The sequence below is a fragment of the Nyctereutes procyonoides genome, unplaced genomic scaffold (genome assembly GCF_905146905.1).
Source record: "Nyctereutes procyonoides isolate TBG_1078 unplaced genomic scaffold, NYPRO_anot_genome, whole genome shotgun sequence".
NCBI lineage: Eukaryota > Metazoa > Chordata > Mammalia > Carnivora > Canidae > Nyctereutes > Nyctereutes procyonoides.
The window spans coordinates 234,279-257,811 of NW_026575024.1; the positions used below are offsets into that span (position 1 = coordinate 234,279).

The 23,533-nt window shown below is 70.7% G+C and overlaps 3 protein-coding genes across 4 annotated transcripts in view; 1 reads left to right on the forward strand and 2 right to left on the reverse strand.

Moving 5' to 3' along the window:
* Positions 1-8,536: 8,536 nt before the first annotated feature.
* Positions 8,537-10,489, forward strand: SOX18 (SRY-box transcription factor 18). Its single transcript, XM_055303073.1, is given in 3 exon segments — positions 8,537-8,982; positions 9,425-9,605; positions 9,607-10,489. Coding segments are annotated over 3 exon segments (1,125 nt in total). The 5' UTR covers positions 8,537-8,609; the 3' UTR covers positions 10,178-10,489.
* A 6,761-nt stretch (positions 10,490-17,250) lies between these two features.
* CUNH20orf204 (chromosome unknown C20orf204 homolog) lies at positions 17,251-18,439 on the reverse strand. The gene is made up of 3 exons (XM_055305577.1): positions 17,966-18,439; positions 17,732-17,884; positions 17,251-17,612 (listed from the first exon to the last, which is right to left on the reverse strand). Exons 1-3 carry the CDS (start codon positions 18,350-18,352, stop codon positions 17,478-17,480), a joined length of 675 nt encoding a protein of 224 aa, XP_055161552.1. The 5' UTR covers positions 18,353-18,439; the 3' UTR covers positions 17,251-17,477.
* Positions 18,440-21,365: 2,926 nt separating this feature from the next.
* Positions 21,366-23,533, reverse strand: part of PRPF6 (pre-mRNA processing factor 6) — a 41,419-nt gene continuing 39,251 nt past the window's right edge. For both annotated transcript variants that reach the window (XM_055301652.1, XM_055301659.1), the window contains exons 20-21: positions 22,026-22,152; positions 21,366-21,643 (exon numbers count right to left, since the gene is read on the reverse strand). In XM_055301652.1, coding sequence (XP_055157627.1) covers positions 21,491-21,643; positions 22,026-22,152 — 280 coding nt within the window. In that variant the 3' untranslated portion in view covers positions 21,366-21,490. The remainder of the gene's footprint in view (positions 21,644-22,025; positions 22,153-23,533) is intronic.

Genomic DNA, 23,533 nt, shown 5'->3' on the forward strand with positions numbered 1-23,533 from the left:
GCTCTGGGCAAGACCAGCAGCTGGCTGGGGTCCCGTGAAGCAGGAGCCAGCCAGAAGCCCGGAGAAGGCGGCGGGGACTCGCGCTGGCCCCCGTCGCCCACAGGGCGCTGCCCGGGAGAGAGGCCGCCCGGCTGGGCCTCAGACAGACGGGGTGAGCTGATCTGAGGATTTCTCGGAGCAAACTCCCCGTCGTGCCGAAGACCTCCAAGCACCACAACTGGGCATCCCAAGCTGCTGGGCTCGGCCACGGCTGCTGCCCGGGGCTGCACCGCATGGGAGCACGCACAGACGCGGCCAGTGGGGAGCAGAGCCTCCAGCCCGTACCCCTGGATCCTTCCCGTCGGCCTCCAGTGGAAGCGTGTGGTTCCTCGGGCTGCGAATGAAGCAACGACCCACGTCTCGCGGCAGTGCCAGGACTGAGCACAGCAAAGACCAGGGCCCCTTCCCGCCACTGCTGTCCTGCCCGTGGCCCAGGCGCTGCTGCCCGCACCTGCAGCTTGGGTCGGGGCGCCTGGCTGGCTCCCACCGGTGAGCGTCTGCTTCGGCTCCGGGCTCGATCCGGTCCCGACGTCCTGACGTCCAGCCCTGCTCGCGGGGAGCCTGCTTCTCCTGCTCCCTCTGCCCCTGCTCTCTCCTCTCACTCTCAAAAATAACTAAAATCTTTTTTTTAAAATATGTATTTATGATAGACATAGAGAGAGAGAGAGGCAGAGACACAGACAGAGAAGCAGGCTCCATGCAGGGATCCTGGCGCCGGACTGGATCCCGGGACTCCAGGATCCTGCCATGGGCTGAAGGCAGGTGCCAAACCGCTGAGCCACCCAGGGATCCCCTCAAATAAAATCTTGAAGGAAAAAAAGAGTGCTTGGGTTTCCGTATCACACAATTTAGGAAATACTTTGATAACCCGTTTCCTTTGCAACCCTATGAATTTTACTTTCTGCCCACTGCATGGCACCCACGTAAAGACACGGAAGGGAGCGCGAGCTGTCCACTAAGAACCCAGGCCTTCCCCGCCACCACCGCGGGGGACTCCTGGACAGCCGCCTTGGGCCCTTGTCCCGCAGGAGAAGCCACGTGGCCTCCACCTCCAGGGGCTCAGGGATGGGCCGCGGAGGCCGCTGGATACCTGGCATGTCCTGGCACATCTGTATGGAGGCCCCTGAGCTTGCAGATGAGAGGAGCCCAGGGCACCGGGGCCCTGCAGGGCGATGCCCAGGAGGCGGCCCCCCACTAGAGCAGTGCCCAGCAGAGGGCGGGGCTGCGGGGCTGCCACGGGGCATCGCAGGAGTCTGGCCCAGGGTGATGGGGAAGCCGGAGTGGAGGGAGCAGGGAGGGAGCTCCCAAGCTGGAGACCTGGGGCCACAGCCCCTCCCCCGTGACAGGAGCCCTGAGCCCTGGCACCCATCCGCGGGTGGGGTGGGGCCCTGCAGTGCAGTGGGAAGGGGGGGGGACTGGGGCCCGGATCACTCCGCGGCCGTGTGGCCCGTGATGAGCAGTGGCCTGTAGGTGGCGGGCGGGAGCCACAGGCCGGCGGCCAGCCGGGCACCCAGCACCCCCCAGGAGGTCCGGCGGGGACATACTGGGCCCTGAGGAGGGGCCCTCACCTGTGGGACCGCAGGTGGTCCCATCCTTGGGGGCTCCGCCTGGGGCCACACTCAGCAACCCCAAAACTGTCAGCCTTGCACCCAAGAGGCCCCTGGTCCTGGGGCCCCTCATGGCGCCCGGACCCCGGGAACCGTGCTCAGGCTGTTCACAGCCTCCCCGGCCCTCGGGGCCTGCCGCCTGAGTCCTGCGCCCGGGCGCACCCCCCGGAGCCCCGCAGGTGAAGGCGTGCATTCCCTCTCTGGTGCCCTTGAGCAACCCGAGTCTCAGGGGACACCTGAGGGTCCTCACACACCGGCCCTGGGGCCACCCTGGACTGTCCACCCGGTGTCTGTCCCGCAGGGACCACGCAGCCAGGACAACAGGGCCCTCCATGCACCCCGCGTCCCCAGCCCAGACACCTCACACTTGCTCAGTAAGCGCATCTATCGAAGGAAGGAAAACAGCAGCACGCGGGGGGCGGGGGGGCGGCAGCAAGGGACCCACACTCACAGCCAGCGCCCAGTGCCCAGCCAGGAGCCCACAGACAGCCCCCCACCCCACCCCCCTGCGCCCGGGGGGCCAGCTCCGAGCTGAGGGCACTGCAGCCCCGAACCAGGTGCCCCCGTGACGGGGAGGGGGAGGCCCACGGGGACCACGGAGGCCCCTGGGGCAGCCCCCTCTCCGGGCAGCCCGGCCCTGCCCCGGAGGCTCCAGGGGAATGCGGCCGGGACCTGGGGACCCCGCGGCCACAGCTCCTGGCGCACAGGCGACCACACCTTTGGCCCAGAGGCCGCCCCTCCCCCCCTCAGTCCGGAAGCGTCGGAAGCGCAGGCCATTTACTTTTCTATTTGTGTCCCCCGCCCCCGGCCCCCCAAGCCGGCCGTGACCCCGGCAGGTCCGTGGCGCTTCCTCTCCGGCTGAGGCGGGGCAGGTGGGCAGGACCGCGCTGCCACACTGCGGGGGGGGGGGGGGGGTGCCGTGGCCTGGCACCCTTCAGCCCCAGCGGCCCCCTCCTGCCACCTTGGGGAGTCTCCTGGGCCTGCCCCCCCCAGCGCCTGGGGCCGCCAGGGCTCTGTGGGCCATGACCCCAGCGACCCCACCAGGCTTCCCCCTATTGGCCTCGGGGCAGGCAGGGCCATGGTGGGGACAGGGGCAGCAGCAGCCCAGCTCCGGCCTCAGTGTCTCCGTCTGCACAATGGGAAGAACCACCCGCCCAGGGCGGCACCTCTAGGAAAGTCCCCGGCCCGCCCCCCCTTGGCCTGGGCCCAGCCCCCCCAGAGGCAGCACTTGGGGGGCAGGAGCTTCCCCAGGGACCGCCAGCCCCGCGGCTGCTCAGACTCCAACAATGCGCTTCCCCCACACAATTCCCAGAAACGCAGCCCTCCCTGCGCTGCCAGCCAGCCTGGCGGCCACTCCACCCTCCCTGTCCCCTGGGCCCGGCGGCGCGGGGGTGTCAGGGGCCACGGGTGCGCGGGAGCTCGGCTGGCGGGGCACCCCCGGGGGTCCCTGAGGCAGTGAGGGGCGGGGCGGGCTCAGCAGTCCTGGGGAGGCAGCTCCCACGGGGAGGCGGCCTGCTCCGGGGCTGCGACCGTCCTGCAGCTGCCCAGGCCCTCGTGCGCCCAGGGCTCTGCCAAGACCCTGTCCCCGCGGGGCGGCCCCTGCTCACGACCCTCCCAAGCCACCAACTTGCCTTCAGAGGAAGAAAACCAAGACCTTCCCAGGCCCCACGCAGCTCCGTCCACTCCCTCCTGTGCTTCCCGCTCGCCCCACGTAGCACACCTGTGAGCCCGGGCCTTTGCACGTGCTCCGCTGGTGCAACCCTTCCCCGCGCAGCCCCGGCTCTTCCACAGGCTCCCTTCTGGGCTTGGCTCAAAGGTCACCTCGCGAAGCCACAGGCGGGAGGCCCCACAGCCCGACCCTCTCCCACACCCGCGGAGCACACGCCGCACCTGGTGCCCCACCTTCTCTCGCTGCTGCACCTCCTGACCCCTCGGCCCCAGAGGGGAACCGTCCTCCCATGGCCAGGGCTTGGGTCTGTTTGTTCCCTGTCTGCTGGGACAGAACTGAGGGCACTGCAGATGCTCACAGCAAGCGAACGAGAAAGGGTGGGTCCCTGGGTCCCCAGGAACACAGACCCGCCCCCAGCCCGGGTGGCGCCCCAAGTGCCGGGGCCCCCAAAGCCGCCTGTCACCAAGCTCGGGCAGCAGAAAGGACGTGCATGGGGTGCACGTGGGGGTCTGCTCCTCTCTGCACCCTTCCCTGGCCGCTGGGCACCGGCACTGGGCCCACAGGAGGGAGGTCGGGGGGTGCCACCCAGGACACACAGACACACGGACAGGACAGCCCGTCCGCTCCTGCAGGAACCCTCGGGGCGGGGGGGGGGGTGGTACAGGGCTCGCCTCCTGAAGAATGGGGCGCCGGATTCGAGCAAGGCAGCCATGGCAGCCCCGGGCCCAGACCTCAGGCCCCCAGACCGGGCGGCAGGGGGGCGGCGCTGTGGGCAGGAGCCGCAGGCCGGCCACCGGACGGCTGGACAGACAGAGTGTCTGGCGCCTGCTCAGCCGGGCTGGCCCTCGGCTCCCTCCTCGCAGCTGTGGCCTTCCTTCCTGAGCCGCTTCCTGGCTCCTCCCTGCTGTTGCCACGGAAACCCGGAGCCGGTTCCCATGGAGCCCCCGCTGCGCCTGCAGGGGGCCACACAGCTGGCAGGGCCCCCCACACCCGGCCACGGCCCCCCCGACTCCCGGCCACAGCCACCCCGACTCCCGGCCACAGCCACCCCAACAACCGGCCACGGCGCCCCCAGACACCCAGTCATGGCCCCCGACACCCGGCCACAGCCACCCTGACAACCGGCATGGCCCCCCGACACCCGGCCATGGTGCCCCTCCAACACACGGCCATGGCCCCCCTGACACATGGCCATGGCGACGGGCATCTGACCCGCCACGTGGGACATGGGGCTCCCCATCACGTTCTCACAGCCGCCAGGCCCCGTGCCATCCACCCAGAAAGCCCCCCAGCACCTGGGGGTGCGGCACTCCCTGCAGTGCCCTGGCCGCCGCCCCAGGATGCCAGAAACACCCCCCAACAGCCCCGCACCCCCGCTGCTCAGACTGGCGGCCGGTGGGACCCCCTGCCCCAGCAGACACCCTGGTTCCCACAGCACCCAGACGGCCTGCGGCGCGGGCCCATGGCTGGGGGACCACACGACACAAGTGACCCCCGCGCCACGCCCGCTCCCTCAGGCCCCTACCCCTACCTTTCCCCAGGGGCCAGGCGCCCCGCGTCCTGGAAGCCGGGTGACAGGCCCAGCGTCCCAGGGCTGAGGGCCGGAAGGCACGGGCTACCAGCCGTCCGGGGCCCAGACCCAGTGTCCCCCAAGCAGGCCTGCAGCGGGGGTCGGGCACGCACACACCTCCAGGCCATCAGGCAGCCTCCTCAGAAGCCCGGACCCCTGCTCGCAGGTTGAGGTTGACCCTGCACCTTGTCCCCCCGCCCCCCGCCCCCCGCCACGGCCACAAGGGGAGGAGGAGCAGCCCCAGGAAGGCGGGCCCAGAGCCCCGGTCTCAAGGGCCTCGAGGCCGCATCCACACTGAGCAGCGGTATCAAAGCCAAGGTCTCAGGACGGCAGGAGACCGCCCTCCACCTGGACCCACTCTGACAGGGACCCCGCCCCCACCCTCCAGGAGAAGGAGGGTCTGGCCCCAAGGGACCCCGTAATTGGTCCCAGCCTCTGCTCCTGCAGCAGCCGGGCTGGGTGGGTGGGAGCCTGTGAGGTCTGTGCCCCGGGCAGCGCCTGGGAGGTCCGCCCCTCCCAGAGCCCAGCCACCCCCCACCCAGAGCCACCGAGGGGGACTGCCCAGCATCCTTTGCAGGCTTCACCCGGAGCCCGGGGGCCTGGTCCTGGCTGAGGCAGGCAGTGGGTGGAGGGCGGGGAGGGCCGTGTCCACGCCACCCTCGGACCAGCTGACACTGCAGAGCCGGACCCTGCACCCCCTCTGTCCAGGGCCCTGGGGGCTACACGCAGGACCCCCATGAGGGTGGGCAGCAGCCAACCTGGAGCAGGCCGGCAGGGGGGCCCCAGACTCACGGATCACCCCCACGTCGGAGGGAGCTGGGGCCCCTCCCGTGGTTGGTGTGGAGGGTGAGGCCTTGGCTACGACGCCCTGCGCAGCCCCTTCTCGGGCCAGTCCAGCCCGTGCCTGGCTCCTAAGGCCCTGGGCAGCCTCCACGCGAGGCCTACCTCACCCCACTCAGGCAGACAGACAGGACCTTCACCCTCACACACGCACGGACCACCCACAAGCACAGTCACCCGGGGCCCGTGCCCTTCCCCCAGCACAGCTGACCACACCCACACCAGCCCTCGTGGAGCCCTGGGAGCCCCCAAGCCCTGCGCCTCTGAGGTCAGGGCCACCCCGACTGCAGTCCCCCCCCACTGTCTTCCCATCTGGACACTGGGCCAGAGCCACCACCAGGCAGCACACTTGGGGAGGCTAGCCTGACCCCAAAGGGGCAGGGAGTACCCCAGGGGGCTCCCCCCCTGCCCTGTCAGGCCCCAGCCCACAGGATGTGACAGCTGGACACCTGAGTGGCAGGGCTCCGCCAAGAGGGGTGGCCACCGGCTGGCGCCAGCAAGGCAGCCACCCTGGGGGGGCGCTCTGTGGTGAGGTAATGCCGGGTGGTGCCGCGGCTGCATTTGGAGCAGCTCGGTTCCTCTGCGCTGCCGGGAGGTGCCGCGGGCCAGGCCGGGGCTTCAGGGGAACCGGAAATCTACCCCAATGTAGGGGGGCCACAACGGAGGACCCCGTGGGCCTCCTCCCCAAGCCCGGGGCCCATCCCCCAACCAGCCAGGCCCCCCGTAGCCTCAGACCACTGCTCCAAGGGGGCGGGAGTCTCTACGGGGTGCCGCCTCCTCGCACCCATTTTCAACCTAGAGTCTTCCTCACACACGTCTCCCCCCACCCCTGCAGGACACCGTCCACCCACTTAGGTTGGTCAAACAAGAGCTGGCACCCCAGAGAGGACGGTGGGCCCAGCCCCCAGGGCCCCCATTCTTCCTGCCTCCCAGTGCTTTACTCCCCCAGCCCATAGACAAGATCCTAGTGATAGAACCCCCCACAGCCCTCAGGTGGAGGGACCCTGCAGGGGTGCGGGCTTCTCCTCAAGCGGGAGGGCCACTGGGTAGCTGCAGGACCGGCCGTGTTGGACTGACCGTGGGGCGGTGCACCCGGGAGCTGGGAGCCGGGGGTGGGGGCTCTGCCCGGGAAGGAGGCAGCTCAGCTCCCGGGCTATAAACAGATGTACAGGAAGGAAGGAAAACTCACCTCCCCCTGCCCCCCCCCCCCGTGGCTGAGCACACTCATCCCGCCCTGGGGGAGCCTCCTCAGCTGGGGCGCAGTCCTGGCAGGGGCAGGGACCCTCACACCCCGCAGCTGCGGGAGCCCAGAGCCCCCGCTGGAAGCCCCTCTGCAAGCCCTGGGGCCTCATGGCCAAGGGGGGCGGGGGCTGCCCTGCGCTCTACCTGCCCCGACCGCATCCCCGCCCGCCCTCTGCGTGTCCCCCTCGACCACTGGTCCCAGCCCGACCGGCAACGCCGCGGGCTTTGCCCTGTTCGCAGCGGCTCTGGCCCGTGGAGTGAGGGGAGCGCCAAGTCCACCTTTGTCCCGCGGTCGGGCCAGGAGCTCGGGGCCCGCAGGGGTGATGTGGGCAGAGGAGCTCGGGGTGCAGGGGTGAACCGGAGGAAGGAGATCCGGGCGCAGGGGTGACAAGGGCGGAGGATCTCGGGGCCCTCAGGGGTGACGCGGGAGGAGGATCTCAGGGCCCTCAGGGGTGACGTGGGAGGAGGATCTCGGGGCCCGCAGGGGTGACGCGGGAGGAGGATCTCGGGCCCGCAGGGGTGACGCGGGAGGAGGATCTCGGGGCCCGCAGGGGTGACGCAGGAGGAGGAGCTCAGGGCGCAGGGGTGACCCGGAGGGAGGAGCTGGGGGCGCAGGGGTGACGCGGGAGGAGGAGCTCGGGGTGCAGGGGTGACTCGGGCGGAGGAGCTCAGGGCGCAGGGATGACCCAGAGGGAGGAGCTGGGGGCGCAGGGGTGAGGAGGGCGGAGGAGCTCAGGGCGCAGGGCTGACCCAGAGGGAGGAGCTGGGGGCGCAGGGGTGACGCGGGCGGAGGAGCTCAGGGCGCAGGGATGACCCAGAGGGAGGAGCTCGGGGCGCAGGGGTGAGGAGGGCGGAGGAGCTCAGGGCGCAGGGGTGACCCGGAGGAGGAGCTCGGGGCGCAGGGGTGACGAGGGCGGAGGAGCTCAGGGCGCAGGGGTGACCCTGGAGGAAGGAGCTCGGGGCGCAGGGGTGACGCGAGCGAGGAGGAGCTCGGGGGCGCAGGGGTGAGGAGGGCGGAGGAGCTCAGGGCGCAGGGCTGACCCAGAGGGAGGAGCTGGGGGCGCAGGGGTGAGGAGGGCGGAGGAGCTCAGGGCGCAGGGGTGACCCGGAGGAAGGAGCTCGGGGCGCAGGGCTGACGCGGGCGGAGGAGCTCGGGGCGCAGGGCTGACGCCCGTGCGCGGAGGGCTGGGGACCCCGCGCCCCGGGCCGCCCCGCGCGCCCCCAAGACCCGCGGCAGGTTTCCCCACGTGCCCAGGGCTCCTGAGTTCTTGGGCAGCCTCCCGGGAACTCGGGGTAAACGCGCGGCTGCCCCGTGTCCCTCCGCTCCGTGGGTGGGGACGGCGGTTCTGAAGGCCCGACAGCCCCCCGGGGCGCCCCCTCCTCGCTGCAGCGCAGGGCGGCGGCCCGCTGGGGTCCCTCCTCCGCAGAGGCGCTCGGAGAAGCCAGGGCGCCCCCGGGGGGGAGGGGAGGGGAGGGGAGGGGGCGGCCCCGCGCCCCGCCCAGTGGCCCCGCGCCCCGCCCCGCGGCCCCGCGCCGCTATATCTGGGCGCCCGCCCTGCCCGCGGCCACCGCCGTCCGCGCCGCGCGCTCCGCCCGACCCGAGGTGCCCGCGCTCGTCCCGCCCAGGCCGCGCCCAGCTGGAATGCAGAGATCGCCGCCCGGCTACGGCGCACAGGACGACCCGCCCGCCCGCCGCGACTGTGCATGGGCCCCGGGACCCGCGGCCGCCGCTGAGCCGCGCGGCCTCCCCGCCGCCGCCGCCGCCGCCGCCGCCCCCGCCGCGCCCGCCGCGCCCGCCGCGCCCGCCGCGCCCGCCTCGCCGCCCAGCCCGCCGCGCAGCCCCGACCCGGGGCGCTATGGCCTCAGCCCGGCCGGCCGCGGGGAGCGCCCGGCGGCCGACGAGTCGCGCATCCGGCGGCCCATGAACGCCTTCATGGTGTGGGCCAAGGACGAGCGCAAGCGGCTGGCGCAGCAGAACCCGGACCTGCACAACGCGGTGCTCAGCAAGATGCTGGGTGAGGGGCGCGGGGCGCGCGGGGAGGGGGCACCGAGCGCGAGGAACGGGGCACCGAGGGCAGGGGAGCAGGCACCAAGGGTGGGGAGGGAGCATCGAGGGCAGGGAAGGGGGCACCGAGGGCAGGGAGGGAGCATCGAGGGCAGGGGAGCAAGCACCAAGGGTGGGAAGGGAGCACTGAAGACAGGAAAGGGGGCACCAAGGGCAGGGGAGAGACAGGGCAGGTGAGGAAGGGGCACCGAGGGCAGGGGAGGGAGCACCAAGGGCGGGGAGGGGTCACTGAGGGCAGGGGAGGGAGCATCGAGGGCAGCGGAGCAGGCACCAAGGGTGGGGAGGGAGCACTGAGGGCAGGGGAGCGGCACCGAGGGCAGCGGGCGCCCAGCACCCAGGGCGCCCCCCCCAACGGCAGGCAGCCCGCTGAGCCCCGCGCCCACGGCCCGCAGGCAAGGCGTGGAAGGAGCTGACGCCGGCCGAGAAGCGGCCCTTCGTGGACGAGGCGGAGCGGCTCCGCGTGCAGCACCTGCGCGACCACCCCAACTACAAGTACCGGCCGCGCCGCAAGAAGCAGGCGCGCAAGGCCCGGCGGCTGGAGCCCGGCCTCCTGCTCCCGGGCCTGGCGCCCCCCGCCGCCGCCAGAGCCCTTCCCCGCGGCGCCGGGCCAGGCGCGAGCCTTCCGGGAGCTGCCCCCGCTGGGCTCCGAGCTTGACGGGCTGGGGCTGCCGACGCCCGAGCGCTCGCCGCTGGACGGCCTGGAGCCCGGCGAGGCCGCCTTCTTCCCCGCGCCCGAGGACTGCGCGCTGCGAGCCTTCCGGGCGCCCTACGGCCCGGCCGAGCTGCCCCGGGACCCCGGCGCCGCCTACGGTGCGCCCCTGGCCGAGGCGCTCAGGACCGGCCTGTACTACGGCCCCGGCCCCGGCCCCTTCCCGGGGCCGCTGTCGCCGCCCCCCGAGGCGCCCCCGGCCGACGGCGACACGCTGGGGCCCGCGGCCGACCTGTGGGCCGACGTGGACCTCACCGAGTTCGACCAGTACCTCAACTGCAGCCGGACCCGGCCCGACGGCGCGGGGCTCCCGTACCACGTGGCGCTGGCCAAGCTGGGCCCGCGGGCCATGTCCTGCCCCGAGGAGAGCAGCCTGATCGCCGCGCTGTCCGACGCCAGCAGCGCCGTCTACTACAGCGCCTGCATCTCGGGCTAGGCCCCCGGCCTCGGACCTGCCGGCCGCCCGCCGCCCCTCCGGGTCGAAGCGCCCCGTTCTCTTCCTGCAGTGTATTTTCTAGAACCGGGCTGTATTTTTTACTTTGCCTTTTTTATATGCATAATACAACATATTTAATTTTTGATTAAACTTTGAAACTTCTTCCAAGGGTGCGGGTGACCGAGAGCACGGATGTCGCAAGGCTGTTTGAGTATGAAGAGTAGCAGTGTTTGCTTTAAAGGAGGAGCAGGGGCTGGGTCGCCCCCGGGGCCAGGCGAGGCCACAATAAAGTGACTCGCTCTTTCCTCTGAACACCCGAGTCTGTGGTCGTTGGGGGAAGGGGGAGCGGTACACCCCAGGACCCTGGCCGCACCCTCCCCCCCCAGAGTGTCCTGGGAGACTGACCCCCAGCTCGGGCCCCAGGGCACCCGCTTCTCCGTCCTTCCGGGATTCTCCCCCAGACAGAGCTGCGGAGGCATGAGGTGTGGGTGCTCCCTGCCCCCCCCTAGCTTCCATTCCCCGCCTGTCCCAGCCCCCACTTTAACTGGAGCCTAGCAGAGGTCAGCAACCCCCCACACCCCAACCCGAGTTTCCTCCTCGTCTCCTCTTTAAAAACCTCTTCCAAATAAATACACTTGCACATGACTAAAACTTTCCCCGAGCTCAGGCCTGTGCGCCTCCCCAAAGGAGGTTGGCGGGGTGACCCCTGTAAGGGACACAGGCACCACGGGACCCTGTTATTGGTGAACCAGAGTCCCCAGAACAGGCGCCCCACGACACAGCCCCGCTGCTCCTCACAGTGACCCGAGCCGGAGGCCCAGGCTCCCCTCCCCAAGCCGCTTCCCGGCGCCCTTCCTGGCTGCCCTCCTCCCGCCCTCCTGGGCCCCCGGCTCCATCAGGTGTTCCCTCGCTGGGGATGCAGAAAAGCTCCAGCTCGGCCTCCCGCGTGTCCACGAGCTCGCACACGCTCCTGCGTGAGGCCGCGCGGCTCCAGGGCTGCAGGGAGCTGTGTGCTCTGTGTGCGCACATGGGGTGGCACCGCCACTGTACGTGAGCATCCACGAGGGCTGGGGGCCGTTTTTATGGGTAACCTGCCTCCCAGAGGCAGGGACGTCGCCCCAGTATTAACCGGCATGAGCGCCACGCCTCAGCTGGCAGCGGTGCCCGCGCCCCTACCCTCTGCATGAGCTGCAAGGTCCAGAAAACTCAAAAACAGACATAAAAGAACAGAGACAAGCTGGAGAAGGCAGGAGACAGACTCCCAAGTGGAGAGACCCCAGGGCAGGAGGGAGGGGGGGACAGAGACCTCCCACATCCCAGTATACAGCACGATGGGTGGCAGGGACACTGAGGCCAAAGGGAAAAGGCCGATCCAGCCCAGCCAGTCACGGCTGTGGGGGTTCTGTCGGGGGTTCGGGCGCTGCCCTGGGGCCCTGAGGCTAGTCCTGGGCTCCTGGCAGGGAAGTGCCCAGGACAGCCCCGACTGGGCTCTGGTTCTGCCCTGGGCCTGCCCCCTGGTGGGGGATGGACGACCTGAGCTCTGGGCCTGGAGCCTCTGCCCCAGCTGTGGGCCCCCCTCCCCCGCCCTGTGACCAGCCCCACCGAGGACCTCCCTGGCTGGGTGGGCGGAGCCACTGTCCATTGTTCTACCTGCAGGCCCTGGACACACCCGGGACGCAGGAGAGAGGTGCCAGCCTGCAGCCAGGGCCAGCTGTGTCCCTCCGGCTTCCTGGCACGGCTGCAGCACTACTCTCCCACCCTGCGTTCCCAAGTCTTCACCCCACCCCATCCCACCCAGAGGTGCACCCTCCCGGGCACCTTGGGGTCAGCAGGTCGGGGGCCCGCGGGTGCTGCCGCCGTAGGGAGAGGACAGAGCTCGAGACCCGCAAGCCTCCCCGCCCTGCACAGGGCCAGTGGGGGCCAGTGGGGGGCAGCCCCCACTGCTGGGGGCTGGGGGAGACCAGGAGCGGGGTGGGAACAGGAGAGGGCCTCCCACGGAGAGCAGCTGTTTCCAATAGCAGCTCCTCGGCACGGTGGGCCGGTGCGGGGGGGGGGCAGGGGGGGCAGGTCCCCCCAGGACCCTCTGCCCGGCTGGGGAGCGCTCCGAGGGGCCTGGCCACAGCCCCAGCCCGCCCGGGCCAGGCGTCCCACGGCTCCCCTCCTGGCCCCACCCACCTGCCTCCAGGAGGCTCAGCGAAGGGAAGTCCCCACCCCCGGCTCCCGCTGAGTCAGGCGGCCTCGCTCCTGGCGGGAAGTCCTAGCGGCCCTGCCCCGCGCGGGCTCCCACGCCCTGCACCCAGCCCGGCCACGGCGTCCAGCCCTCCCCAGCAGGCAGCGGGGGGGGGGGGGTCGGCGCAGCTGGCGGGATGCGCCCCGTCCCTCATGGACATGCTCCCCCAGACGCCCTTGGGGACGCCCACAGCCAGGCCGGCGCTGGGAGGGGCGCAGTGTCCCTCCCCACTCGGCCCACATGGTTCGAAACCTACACTGGAGTTTGGCGGCCGCGGCCGTGGTGTCAGTCCACGGGGAGGACGGTGCAGGCCGTGCAGCCCGCACGCCCCTCAGCCCAGGGTCCCTCCGCTCCCCACGTGGGGCAGCGGCTCCCGGGCCCCAGAAACATCATCAACCTTCCCTCCCCGTGGATTGGCCTGTTCTGTTCTGGACGCTTTGCGTGAGTGACCTCATGCAATCAGTGGATCCTGAGTGGGGCTTCGTTCACCGAGTGTGGCGATGTTGCGTCCTCCCTCCCGCTGTGGGGCTCACGGCCGGCTGTGACGAGACCCCCCCCCACCGCGGGCACTCAGACTGTGAATGCTGCTGCCGGGAACGCGCGTGTACAAAGGTTTCGTGTGCACATGTGTTTCACTAACATCACCCAGACTTGTGTCCCTAATGACCAGGCCTGAGCAAGCAGGTCAAGCACAGAGAGCCCAAGGGCCGCAGACCTGCCCTCCCCACGGCGGCGGGGCGGTGGGTGAGCCAGGACCTGGTGCAGTGCAGGCTGGGCCCAGGCCCGAGCGAGAGCGGGGTGGGGGTGGGGTCTCCTTGTGTTTCAGGCCACGAGTCTGCGGGGCTCCCTCCCCACCTGTAGCCTCGCGTGGGGGCCAGGCGGGCAGCAGCGGCTCTGCACGCTGGGGGCTCCCCGCCCTGCGCGCGGCTCCCGCAACCCTCTGTGCGCCCGGCCCGGCGACCCGGCCCTGTGGCCACGACCCCATCCGCAGCCCCACGTCCCCGCCCCGTATCCCACGCTCCTGCCAGCCTGCAGCGCCGAGAAAACAGGAAGGGGTGCGCGGCGGCGGCGCTGGGAGGAAATGCAGGAAGTGGCCGCCGGGTGCGGCGCTTATCTTGGGCCGCAGCCGGGGACCCCTGGCCTCACGCCCCGCACAGCCGGGAGGGGACGCAGGGAGAGACCTGAGGACAGCGCCTGCTCCCCTGGCCGGGAGCCCCGGCCACCTCACCCCGCGCTGTGCGGGCCACAAGCGGGCTGTGGCCGGGGGTGAGGAGACCATGTCCGGCCTCCGCCAAGCCAGGCTGAGCCCCCGAGATGGGAGCCCCGTGGCCTCACGACCTCAGGGCCGCAGGCTCAAGCCCCACGCGGGGCGCGGAGAGGATTCAGAAGGGCGGGGCCCACAGCCCAGCGCTGACCCAGCGGCCAACCCAGGCTGGCCCACCTCCCCCCAGGTCCTGACCTTCCCGTTTCCCCCAAAACAAGGACTCACTTCCCCCAGCAAGTGTGGAATCCCTGCTGGCTCCTCAGGAGGAAGGCCGGGAAGGTGGGGGTACATGGGGCTGGGGGATGATGCTTGTTGTTTGCTTCTGTGTTTACAGAGCTGGGTCTCTTCCTAGGGAGGGGACAGGATGGGGACGGTCCCTGGAGCCCCCAGGGTCCTCAGGGCCCTGGCAGGGACAATGGGCCGCGGCACCTGGCACCCCCCACCCCCGCGTCTTTGCTTCCTGGAGTGGGGGGCCCGTGTGTTCCCGCGGGGAGCACAGATGGGCGGGCAGCCCCTGGCACACCTGCAGCCGGGACCGCGCTCGGGCTCACAGGCGAGGGCCAGGTGCCAGGGAGGCCGCGCAGCCTTCAGGTCTGGCCGCAGGTGCTTCCTCCCGGCCTGCGCGTGGCCCCAGCCCCCCCCCCCCCCCCCCCGCGCCTAGCGCCAGGTGCAGGGCCTGGCTACCTCACATCCTGTCCCACAGCCGTGGCCCCTGGACGCGGGAGCCGGACCCCGTCTGCGCAGGCCCCGGGCAGGGCACACACTCCCGCTTCCCAGCGCCCCTCGCCCAGCCAGGCTGCCCACGGGACCCACGGTCCCCGCCCCCTCCCCAGCCTGTGCAGAGGCAGAGGTAGGAAGTGGGGTGGGGTGGGGGAGGGGAGCGGGTGTGGGCGCGAGAACACACAAGTGGCAACGTCAGATTGACTTTCTGGTTTTCAAATCCAGAGACCAGCTTGCCAGTCGCCCGTGTTCCAGATGTTCTTTCAAAGGCTCCCAGTCTGGGGAGGCTGTGGGACACGGGCTGCCCTTCAAAGTCGGCCTGGCCCCCCTCCTTTTGGAGCTGCACACGGGGGGTCTGGCTCCCTGGCTTCGGGAAGTTGCACAACCCTGGCCGTGCCCTGCGGCCCCGTCTGCCACCCTGGCACAGCCCCTCCCCCTAGGACCGCCCCCCGCCCGGAAGCAGCTGAGAAGGCACGTGGATGGGACAGGACGGCACAGGGTGCGGGCCACGCATGTGCCCCGGAACCCACGTCTGTCGGAGGAAGAGCCGGGCTCAGGCCGCCTGCCCCAGACCTCAGCTAGGAGGGGCCTCGCGGGTGGGGGGCCAGGGACACGCGGGACAGGACAACCGCTCTGGCCCTGGTCGGGGGTCCCACCGCGCCTGTTGGTGCTGGTCAGGTCCAGCCGGCGTCACTGAGCAGCGGGCGCCACTGGACAAGCCACCAAGGGGGTCCCGGTGCTCAACAGCAGGCCGGACGTCTTGGGGTCCGAGCAGGGCAGCCCAGGCTTCCCCTCTGGTCCTATCTTGCCGGGTCACTGTGGCCGTCCCCTCCCTGGACCAGCGGACCTCGTCCCGGAAGCCAGGAGCCCAACTTGCCGCCATCCTGTGCGAGGAAGACGCAGCAGCGGCTGGAGGGGGCCGCAGGAGGAAAGACAGGTCCACCTGCCCGCCCGGGGCCGGCAGTGGGGTCTCGCTCAGAACAGAGCCTTGGCCAACGTGCTGAGGACCTGGAGGTGCGGGGATGCGGACTCAGCAGCCGTTAGCGGGGGGGGGGTGGGGGGGGGGCAAAGTCCTGCAGGAGGAGCGGCCACGTGCAGGAGGCAGGCACGGAGCCACGAGGCCGCCAGCCCCGGAGCCAGGCTCAGCCCCAGGTTGCGGTGACGTTCGTTACCGCGGGCCTCGCAGCCGGCCGGGCGCTGTGCGACGACGGGGGCCGCGGCAGACCCCGTGGGGGACCAGGCCCTGCCCTGAGCCCGTCCAGTTGCCCCGGGGGTCCACTCTGGGAGGGCCGCCCGCCAGGGGGACCTGGGCCAGGTGGGGCTGAGCCTGCGGGACGGCGGTGGGCCCGCAGGCCTCGCCCTACTCCCACGGCCCCCACCCCCAGGCTGGGGGGCCGCCCACCCAGGGCAGCCCGACTGCTCTCAGCAGGGAAGGGGCGCCGTGGGTGGCAGCAGCCCTGACAGCCCGGGAGTCGCCTCGGATGCCCCCAGGGCTCTGGGGCCGGGTAGATCTACGTGCAAGGAGCCCCGGGGAGACGGGCAGGGGGCGGCCGTCATGCAGACCCCGTCCCTGTCCCTGTCCCCACCTGCACCCAGAGCCCTGGACACTTACTGACCCTTGGCCCTGACCCGGCGGCCCACACCTGACGCTCCACCCAACTGAGGCCGGAGCCTGAGGCCGGCGCCGTGCTGGGCCCCTCCAAGCACCCGGGCCGGACCCCAGCGCTTCGTGTCCAGCCCTCCTCCTTCGCCTCGCCCCACCCACGGCCCTGGGCCCCACCGACCATCTCCCGCGAGGCCAGCGGACCTCTCTCGACCCGACTCCAGCGTCGCTCCTCAGCTCAGACCCTCCGGGCCCGGGCCGCCTCAGCAGGAGCGCAGGCTGCCCTTCCGCAGCCGTGACCCCACAGCCCGCAGCCCACTGCACACTGCGGCACGCCCACGGAGCACGTGCGGCACGAGCCTGGCCGGGGGTCCGACCCCTGCGTGAGCATCGCCCTCGTCCCCACGTCAGGCCCCCGGGGCAGCTGCCCCGCGTGGCCTGGGGCTCCTGCTGGGCGTGCAGCAGGTGGCTGCCGTGTCCCGAGGTCTGGGAAGCTTGGGTGGCCGTGCTGTGCGCAGGTCACGGGGCACGGGGCGCCGTGGGCTTCCTGGCTGAGGTTGGGGCAGGATCTGTACCTCCTGTGCCGGGCTCAGCACACGCACGGCAGGCAGCTGGCTCAGGGCAGCTCCTCCACCCCTCACCTCGGGCGGTGCCGACGGCCCTACCGTGAGGGCTGCTCCGCACCGAGGCTGGGCCTGGCCCATCCACCTGTCCGGGGACTGTGAGCGCTGTGGAGTCCTCGGGCGTCCGGGTGCCTGACCTGCCGACTGCCCCACCCGCCCCGGGCTGACTGGGGAGGCGTCCTGGACACTCGGGCCCACGCAGCTGTGGGCCGGGGAGCCGGGGTCAGCCCCTCACCCCGCCAAGAGCCCAGGACGGCGGATCCCTGAGCACCCCTCCCAGGGCCGCAGGAAACGGCCTGGCCCCGCGAGCAGCCGGGCCAGCGACTGGCTTCCCTTCAGGCCCGTTTCCTTTATCCGGTTGTTTTGCTCTGGATTCACAAAGCTCGGCCTTCCCCTCCATGTCCACCCTTCCCCCATTCCAGAGTCAGCAGGCGGGGGACCGGACATTTCAGGGCGCTAGAGCACCCCCGGCCTGGAGCTGCCCCGGAGCAGGAGAGGTCCGTCCAGCGACCCGGGCCGCCCCCTGCTGCCCATGGTGGGGAGCGCAGCGCCCGACCCTCGCCCGGGCGTGGGGGACGGGGCAGGCGGGGGGACCTGGCATGGGGGACTGGGCAGGCGTGGGGAACCCGGCAGGTGTGGGCGACCCGGCGCCGGCCCCACGGCCTGCGGGCCAAGGGAAGACCACCAGACGGCAGCAGCAGCAGTTTATTGAGTCCTGGCTTGGCGCCTGGAGCATCACCCGCAGGCCCAGGGCCCCCCAGGAGCGCGGGCCACAAGGGAGGGGCCGGGACCCAGCGGCAGGCCAGCCCGAGGGAGAGGCCGGTTCCAGGCCCCGCGGGCTCTTGTGGGCGCACAAGACGCTAGGTGCCCTCCGTGGCCGCCCGCAGCGCGAACAGCTTCTCCCAGCAGGTGGCGATGGCGTCCAGGGCGCGCAGCACGAGCCTCCGGCTGCCGCGCCGCCGCCGGGGAGGGCGCCTCTTGGGCCACCGGCTCCGCTGTCAGGACGGGGCGGGGCGGTCAGCGAGCGCCTGGGGTCCCCACCCCCGCGCCCCCTCCGAGCTCCCGGGGGCAGGGGGCCCGTGGGTGGGGAGGGACCCGGGCCGGCCCCGCGCACCTGGCGCAGCGCCCAGCAGTGGCGCCGCATGACCGCGTCCGTGCGCAGGGCCACGGTCCACGCTGCTCTCTCCAGCGCCCCGCGGCGGCGCCCGGCCACCACCCTGCGCAGGGTCCGACCCAGGGATGCAATGGACAGTAGGATTCCGCGCTCCTGGGGAAGGAAGGGAGGACGCTGGGGAGGGCCCTGTGGGAGGCCCCGGGGGCGCCAGAGGCAAGGGGAGGGCGGCCGTACCTTCTGGGCACCGCAGGAAGCTCCCACCCGACCCCTCCAGCCAGAGGCCGCAGCTCCAGTCAGGTTTTTCTGAATGAAATGCAGGGGTCGGGAGCCCGGCCCCGTCCACGCGGCCCCTGGCCCTCCCTGCCTCACGGCGGCCTGCAGGTCCTCCGAGATGACCGCTCGGTAGTGGCGGAGCACGTTAGGGACGCTGCAGGCGCGGGGCCCTGCCTGGCCGGGCGCCATCCCCAGCAGAGCCAGCAGGAGCGCCCAGAGTGCAGGCCTGGGAGTCACCTGGAAGGGACGCTGGGTCAGGGCGGGGTGCCCAGGCCTGCGGGGGTGCCCCCCACGACAGCCCCCAGGGAGTCTCCCAGCAGGTGCACAGCGGAGAGGTCGCTGGGCCATCGTGACCTAGGCACGGGCCCAGCAGGACATGTCCTTGCTGTCTCAGGTTTGGGGCAGGATGGACGGTAGGCCTGCAGGCCACACAGCTCTATGCAGACACGGGGTGAATGGTGGGGGGCTGGGAGGCAGGGCCGGGAGGGGGGGCTCCAGGGGCAGAGCTGACCTCGACCTAGGGGTGCAGCCCGCACCCCGCCCCCAGCAGGGCCAAGCTCTCCTCCGGAGCGGCCCCCGCCCCCCAGAACGGGGGAGGGCAGAAGTGCTCTGGTTCCAGCACAACCGCTCCCCCAGGCTCTCCCGGGCTCGGGGCAGGGCACCCCAGCACCTCCTGCCCAGCAGGACAGGGCTGAGGGCTCTGCGCAAGGCCACACCCCCCTGGGAGGGGAAGGCTTGGGGGAACCCCCAGGGGCACGGAGGGGGGCAGCTGTGCCACACCAGACACGCCTTCTCCAGCCCCCCCCCAAGAGCCCGGCTTGGGGAGAGGCCCACAGGTCAGAGAGCGAGCAGCTAGTTCCCGACCCCGGGCCACACACCACCCCCAGGCCCCTGGGCTGGAGTCAAACAGCAACGGGAAAATTAATCATGTGAAGCCAGCGGGACGCAGGACTCGACTCCGCTTCCCAGCCCTGGGAGGGGGGCCCGCCGGGCCGCACCCCAAGCAGCACGGAGGCCTGGGGTGCAGCGCTGGCAGGTTTGCTGTGGCCCCTCGAGCTCGCCCCCAGGCATGCCCAGCAGATCAGGGGTCGCAGCCGGGCAGCAGCCGTGGGCATGGGGAGGTCCACGCGGCCGGAGAGAGCAGGGCAGCCCTGGCACCAGGGGCCTGGCCGGAGGCCCAGCAGCCCCCTCCCACCCCCACCGGCCCCCCCGCTGCCGGGAACCGGCACCCAGGGCCCGGCTGTACTGAGGTGGCGGGAACCCGGGGGGACTTCCCGGCAGGGCACGGAGGGCCAAGCCACCTCCCCTGGACCACGCTCCCCAACCCTCTGGCCACGTGGGCCCCCTCCCCAGTGGCCGCTCACCATGGGCCTGTCACGGGGAGGCCCTCCCTCAGCCCCGCCAGGGGGCCTGGCACATAACCGTGGGTCGTGGGTCCGTGGGCAGGGGGCGGCTGAGGCCTCAGGACAGGCTGCAGCAGGGAGCGCTGGCGGCGGGCAGACGAGGCTTTTGAAGTTGGCTCCTCTGGGGAAGGAGGGAGGGAGCAGGAGGGAGGCCCCAGGATCCCGGCCCTACCCCCTCCCTCTCCCCACCTCCTATCCAATTGCTTCTTCAATCAACCTGACCCTGGAGCCGCTGCGGGCTCCCTGCCCAGCCAGGGTCCTGCTCAAGCTGCAGCCCCGGGACGGTCTGCGTTGCTGAAGAGGCGGGTGGCCGGGGCGCCTGCCCCTCTGCAGGTGCTGCCCCCTGGGAGCCCGGGAGGGGGGCGAGGCCTGCCCCCGCCACAGCCCCCAGCGCCTGCACCCTCGCGTCCGGGCCAGGGGCGGGGGGGTCCTCCCAGGCTGAGGGGGCCCTCTGCTGGGGGAGCCCTGGGCGCCTGGGAGCGGGGGGGGGGGGCCGCCACGCCCATGCCTGGCCGCGCCCGGTGCCCCCCCAGAGCACCTCAGAGCAGCCTCCAGAAGCCAGCCCGCCTGGACCTACAACTGAAGACCCGCCGGCTGAAGAAAAGCCGAGCAAGCGCCTCAGCGGACACCATCCCCACGTGGAGGAGAGGACATTCACACATGATGATCCCGATGTTCTGGAACTTTCCAAGGGCTCTCCAGAGGCCGCGCCTGACCGCGAGATCAGAGGAGCAGCCGGGAGGAGCCAGGTCCAACCCAGGGCAGCGAAGGCTGCCAGCACCCCTGGGATTGTACAGAACGGCTGGCTGCCAAGCCCCTAAAGCCTCCGGGACCCGTTCTGTGTAGCAGGCAGGGTCCCTCCCTCCTCCTCCAAGAGATCGGAGGAAACTCCGAGGTCCCCGCCAAGACCCCGCAGAGACCCCCCCCCCCCCGCCGTGAGCCGCCCTGCACCGCTCCACGGGTCTGGCCCACCTCAGGCTGCGAGGTGGAGGAAGCATGTCCGGGTCCAGCCTGAGTGGGATCCGGGCCACGGGGTGGCGTGGGGCCTGCTCCGGGCACCCAGCGTCCTCCGGGCCCCCGGAACCAGAGGTGGCCCCAGCGGAGCCGCGTCTCAGGTGCTGGCATTGAGGCAAGTGCCGCCCAACCCAGGGCTGCCTGGGAGGGCGGAGCCGGCTGGAGGCCCCGTCACGGGTGTCACGGGTGTCAGAATCTCCCGGTGCGTGCACGTGCGGGGACAGCTGCCAGCTGCCCTCTCTCCACACGTAACAATCAGCACCTCTTCCCCCTGGCCCCGGCCTCCGGACAACCCGGGACTTCTGGCCAGACGCCTGAGCCGTGGCCGACACACCCCTCCTCGGGGACCCCGGCGGCTTCCAGCGGGACACACGGGACCCACAGCTGAGAAGGCCTCTGTCCTCACACACCAGCGGCGGGACTCCACTCAGACTCCAGGTTATCCCTTTTCCGGTCCAGAGATGAGGGCAGTTACAAGCGCTTTAGGACAAAACTGAGGATAACTTAGGAAAAAAAAATTCACTAGCAAATGTGAGAAAATCTCTTCTTGGTAACACTTCCCTCAACGCGCGCCCGAGGGGCCTCCTGGTGACCCCCTAGCGACACAGTTTGGGAGGCACTGCGGGAAGCTGAACCTGCCGTCTGCGCTCTCACTCGGGAACGCCAGCGACCCTGGGGGGCAGACTGTGAGGCGCCCCCCACCCAGGGGGATAAGGCCGTCGTCGCCAGGAGAGCGGGTCTGGCTCTTCCCAGAACGTGCCCGCCCCCGCCCCCGCGCCCACCCCGAGCCAGGGAGGCACACGGCCTCCTCTGCGGCATACGGCTGTCTGCAAGAGGCCCCCTGAAAACAAGAACCCCAGTGAGGCCATACAAGGCCGGAGGGCCGAATGGGGCGGCGGCAAGGGGGGACTGGCGCAGAGAAAACCAGGTCACCAATCTGGACGCACTATCTAGAAAAAGTTTAATCAAAGAGCAGGATGGACAGCTCAGAGCCCCTCCCAGCCTCTCCTTGCTACCCCACGCTCCTCCACGTGCTGCCCCGAGGCCCGCGCCCAACGGGGACCGATGATCAGAAGGTGTTCTTGATGTGGGCTGCCACCAGCACAAGGATCTCCCCGATCTTCCTCTGCCAGTTGGCGATGTCCTTGGACACAGCGCACCACAGCTCCCCGTGCCGGGGCTCGGCGTTCTCGCAGCGCCTCCTCACCTCCTCGCGCTGCTCCTGCGCAGGGACCAGCGGGCGCTCGAGTCAGGGCTCCTCCCAGGGGGGCCCACGTGCTGGCTGCCGCACCAGGCTCCCCCGAAAGCTACCCCCGGGCTCGCATGGAGTTGGGACAGAACCCACGGGGCACAAGGTCAGTCCTCAGCCCACCCCTTTACTCTTGGGATCCCGTGCCCCAGGCTAGGTGGGTTTTCTCAAGAAATACTAAGACACCCCTTAAAATCACCCAAATGTCTACGTTTCAGGCTAAGAGGCTACCAGGCTGTAGGGAGAAAGAGCTGCGGAAGCAGAGACTGTCGGGGGGGGGGGTGTTTACCGCTGTGCATGCCCCCCCTCCCCGGTGTGGGGGCAGCGGACCCCCGGTCGCCAAGCAGCACCTCACCTCTGTGCCATGCTGCAGCTCAAACTTGTAGAAGAACGCCCAGGCGTCCCCCAGGTCCGAGTCGATCTTCACCGTGCGGTGGAACCACTCTCTGGCCTTGGTGATCTTCCGCTCGCTCCAGAACAGCCTGTGCGGAAGCACAAGCACAGGCTGAGCGGTCACGTCCGACGGTGCCCAAGGGCTGCCGCGGGGCCAGCAAGAGTGACCTGGGCGCCGCCTGCCCGGGCCTGAGTGCACAGCGAGCCCGGCCCTGGCTGCGGCCAGCACGGGGCTTGGCTCTGGCCACACGGATCTCCTGTCCCTGGTGAGCCCCTGGGCCCCCCCGGGAGAGCCGAGGACGGGCCTGGCTGCCTGGGCGTCCCTCCAGATCACCGGCTTGCAACGGTCCATCAGAGCTCAAACAGCCGTTTCTTAAAAAATCCTCAGAGACCAAGAACTTCAAACTCCTTTAAGTCCGTGTTATTCCCCTTTGGGGAAAATACCAGACTAGGAGAGTAAACCTGACAAAAAGTCAAATTACGACTCTGACCCGGGAAGGTGACATCTCGACCCGCTCCTCAGTAGGTACCTTTGGGATCGTTCTGCTCTCACCCCACCGCCAGCCCCAGGCCCGCGCGGCCTCCAGCGGGAGCCCAGCTGACACTGAGGGGCTGGGCCTTGGGTCAGTACCGGGAACGTGGACCAGAGCAGACAGACACGCCCGAAACCAGGTGGTGCTGGGAGCCACGGGTGAGGCTGGCCAGGAACCAAAGGACCCACGAGGGCCCTCGGACAGCCTGGGGCTCTGGGTGCTTCCAGCCAGCTCCACCGGCCCCGGGCCACAGGCGCCGAAGCCAACCCCACACCATGAACCTGCCGTTCAGGGCAGCTGCTGGCGCTGGCCTCGGTTACGGGACGAGTGACTTCGTGCCCTGATAGCTTGATTGTTTTTTAAGCCTTGTGGTATTCTTAATTGCTTGGTGTTAGATAAACTATGACTTAAAGAGCACAAACCCCGATAGCAGGTACACAGAACACCAACCTGGGAACAGCGAGGAGTGACTTATTTACTTAGCAAAGCCTTTTACGAGGTTTTATGGCCGCCCTATCGGAGTGTTACACATAACAGTCGTTCCGGGAGGCGGAAGCACAGGGCAGGAGGCAGGCAGCCCCAGACAGGCCCAGGCTGGGCCTCAGGAGCCGGTGCCCTCAGCCCTGCGGCACCTGAGCCCACTGCAGGGGACGGCCCGGCTCCTGCCCAGGCAGCGACAGCACAACGGGAGCACCTGGGCTGCACGGGCCGCCCCCCCGCCCCCCAGGTGAGGCCCGCACAGTCCCAGGAGCCCAGCCGAGGTTCTTCCTGAGGACCCTCCACCTCCCAGGCCAGTCACCTCCCACCCTGCCCTCAGGCCCTCCACGCACGGCCACGACGTCACTCCATCTTCCCAAGACCCTGCGTCCTCCCATGCCCCGCACACCACATGCCTCCCCAGGGAGCACCTGAGCCAGCACCCGGCACGCGAGCTGCT

Coding starts and splice junctions, on each gene's coding strand:
- CUNH20orf204 (XM_055305577.1), bottom strand. CDS start 18,352: ATGGCCCAGCGACCTCTCCGCTGTGCACCTGCTGGGAGACTCCCTGGG. Junction 17,885..17,965: donor CTTCCTGCGGTGCCCAGAAG/GTACGGCCGCCC, acceptor TTCCTTCCCCAG/GAGCGCGGAATCCTACTGTC. Junction 17,613..17,731: donor ACTGCTGGGCGCTGCGCCAG/GTGCGCGGGGCC, acceptor CCGTCCTGACAG/CGGAGCCGGTGGCCCAAGAG.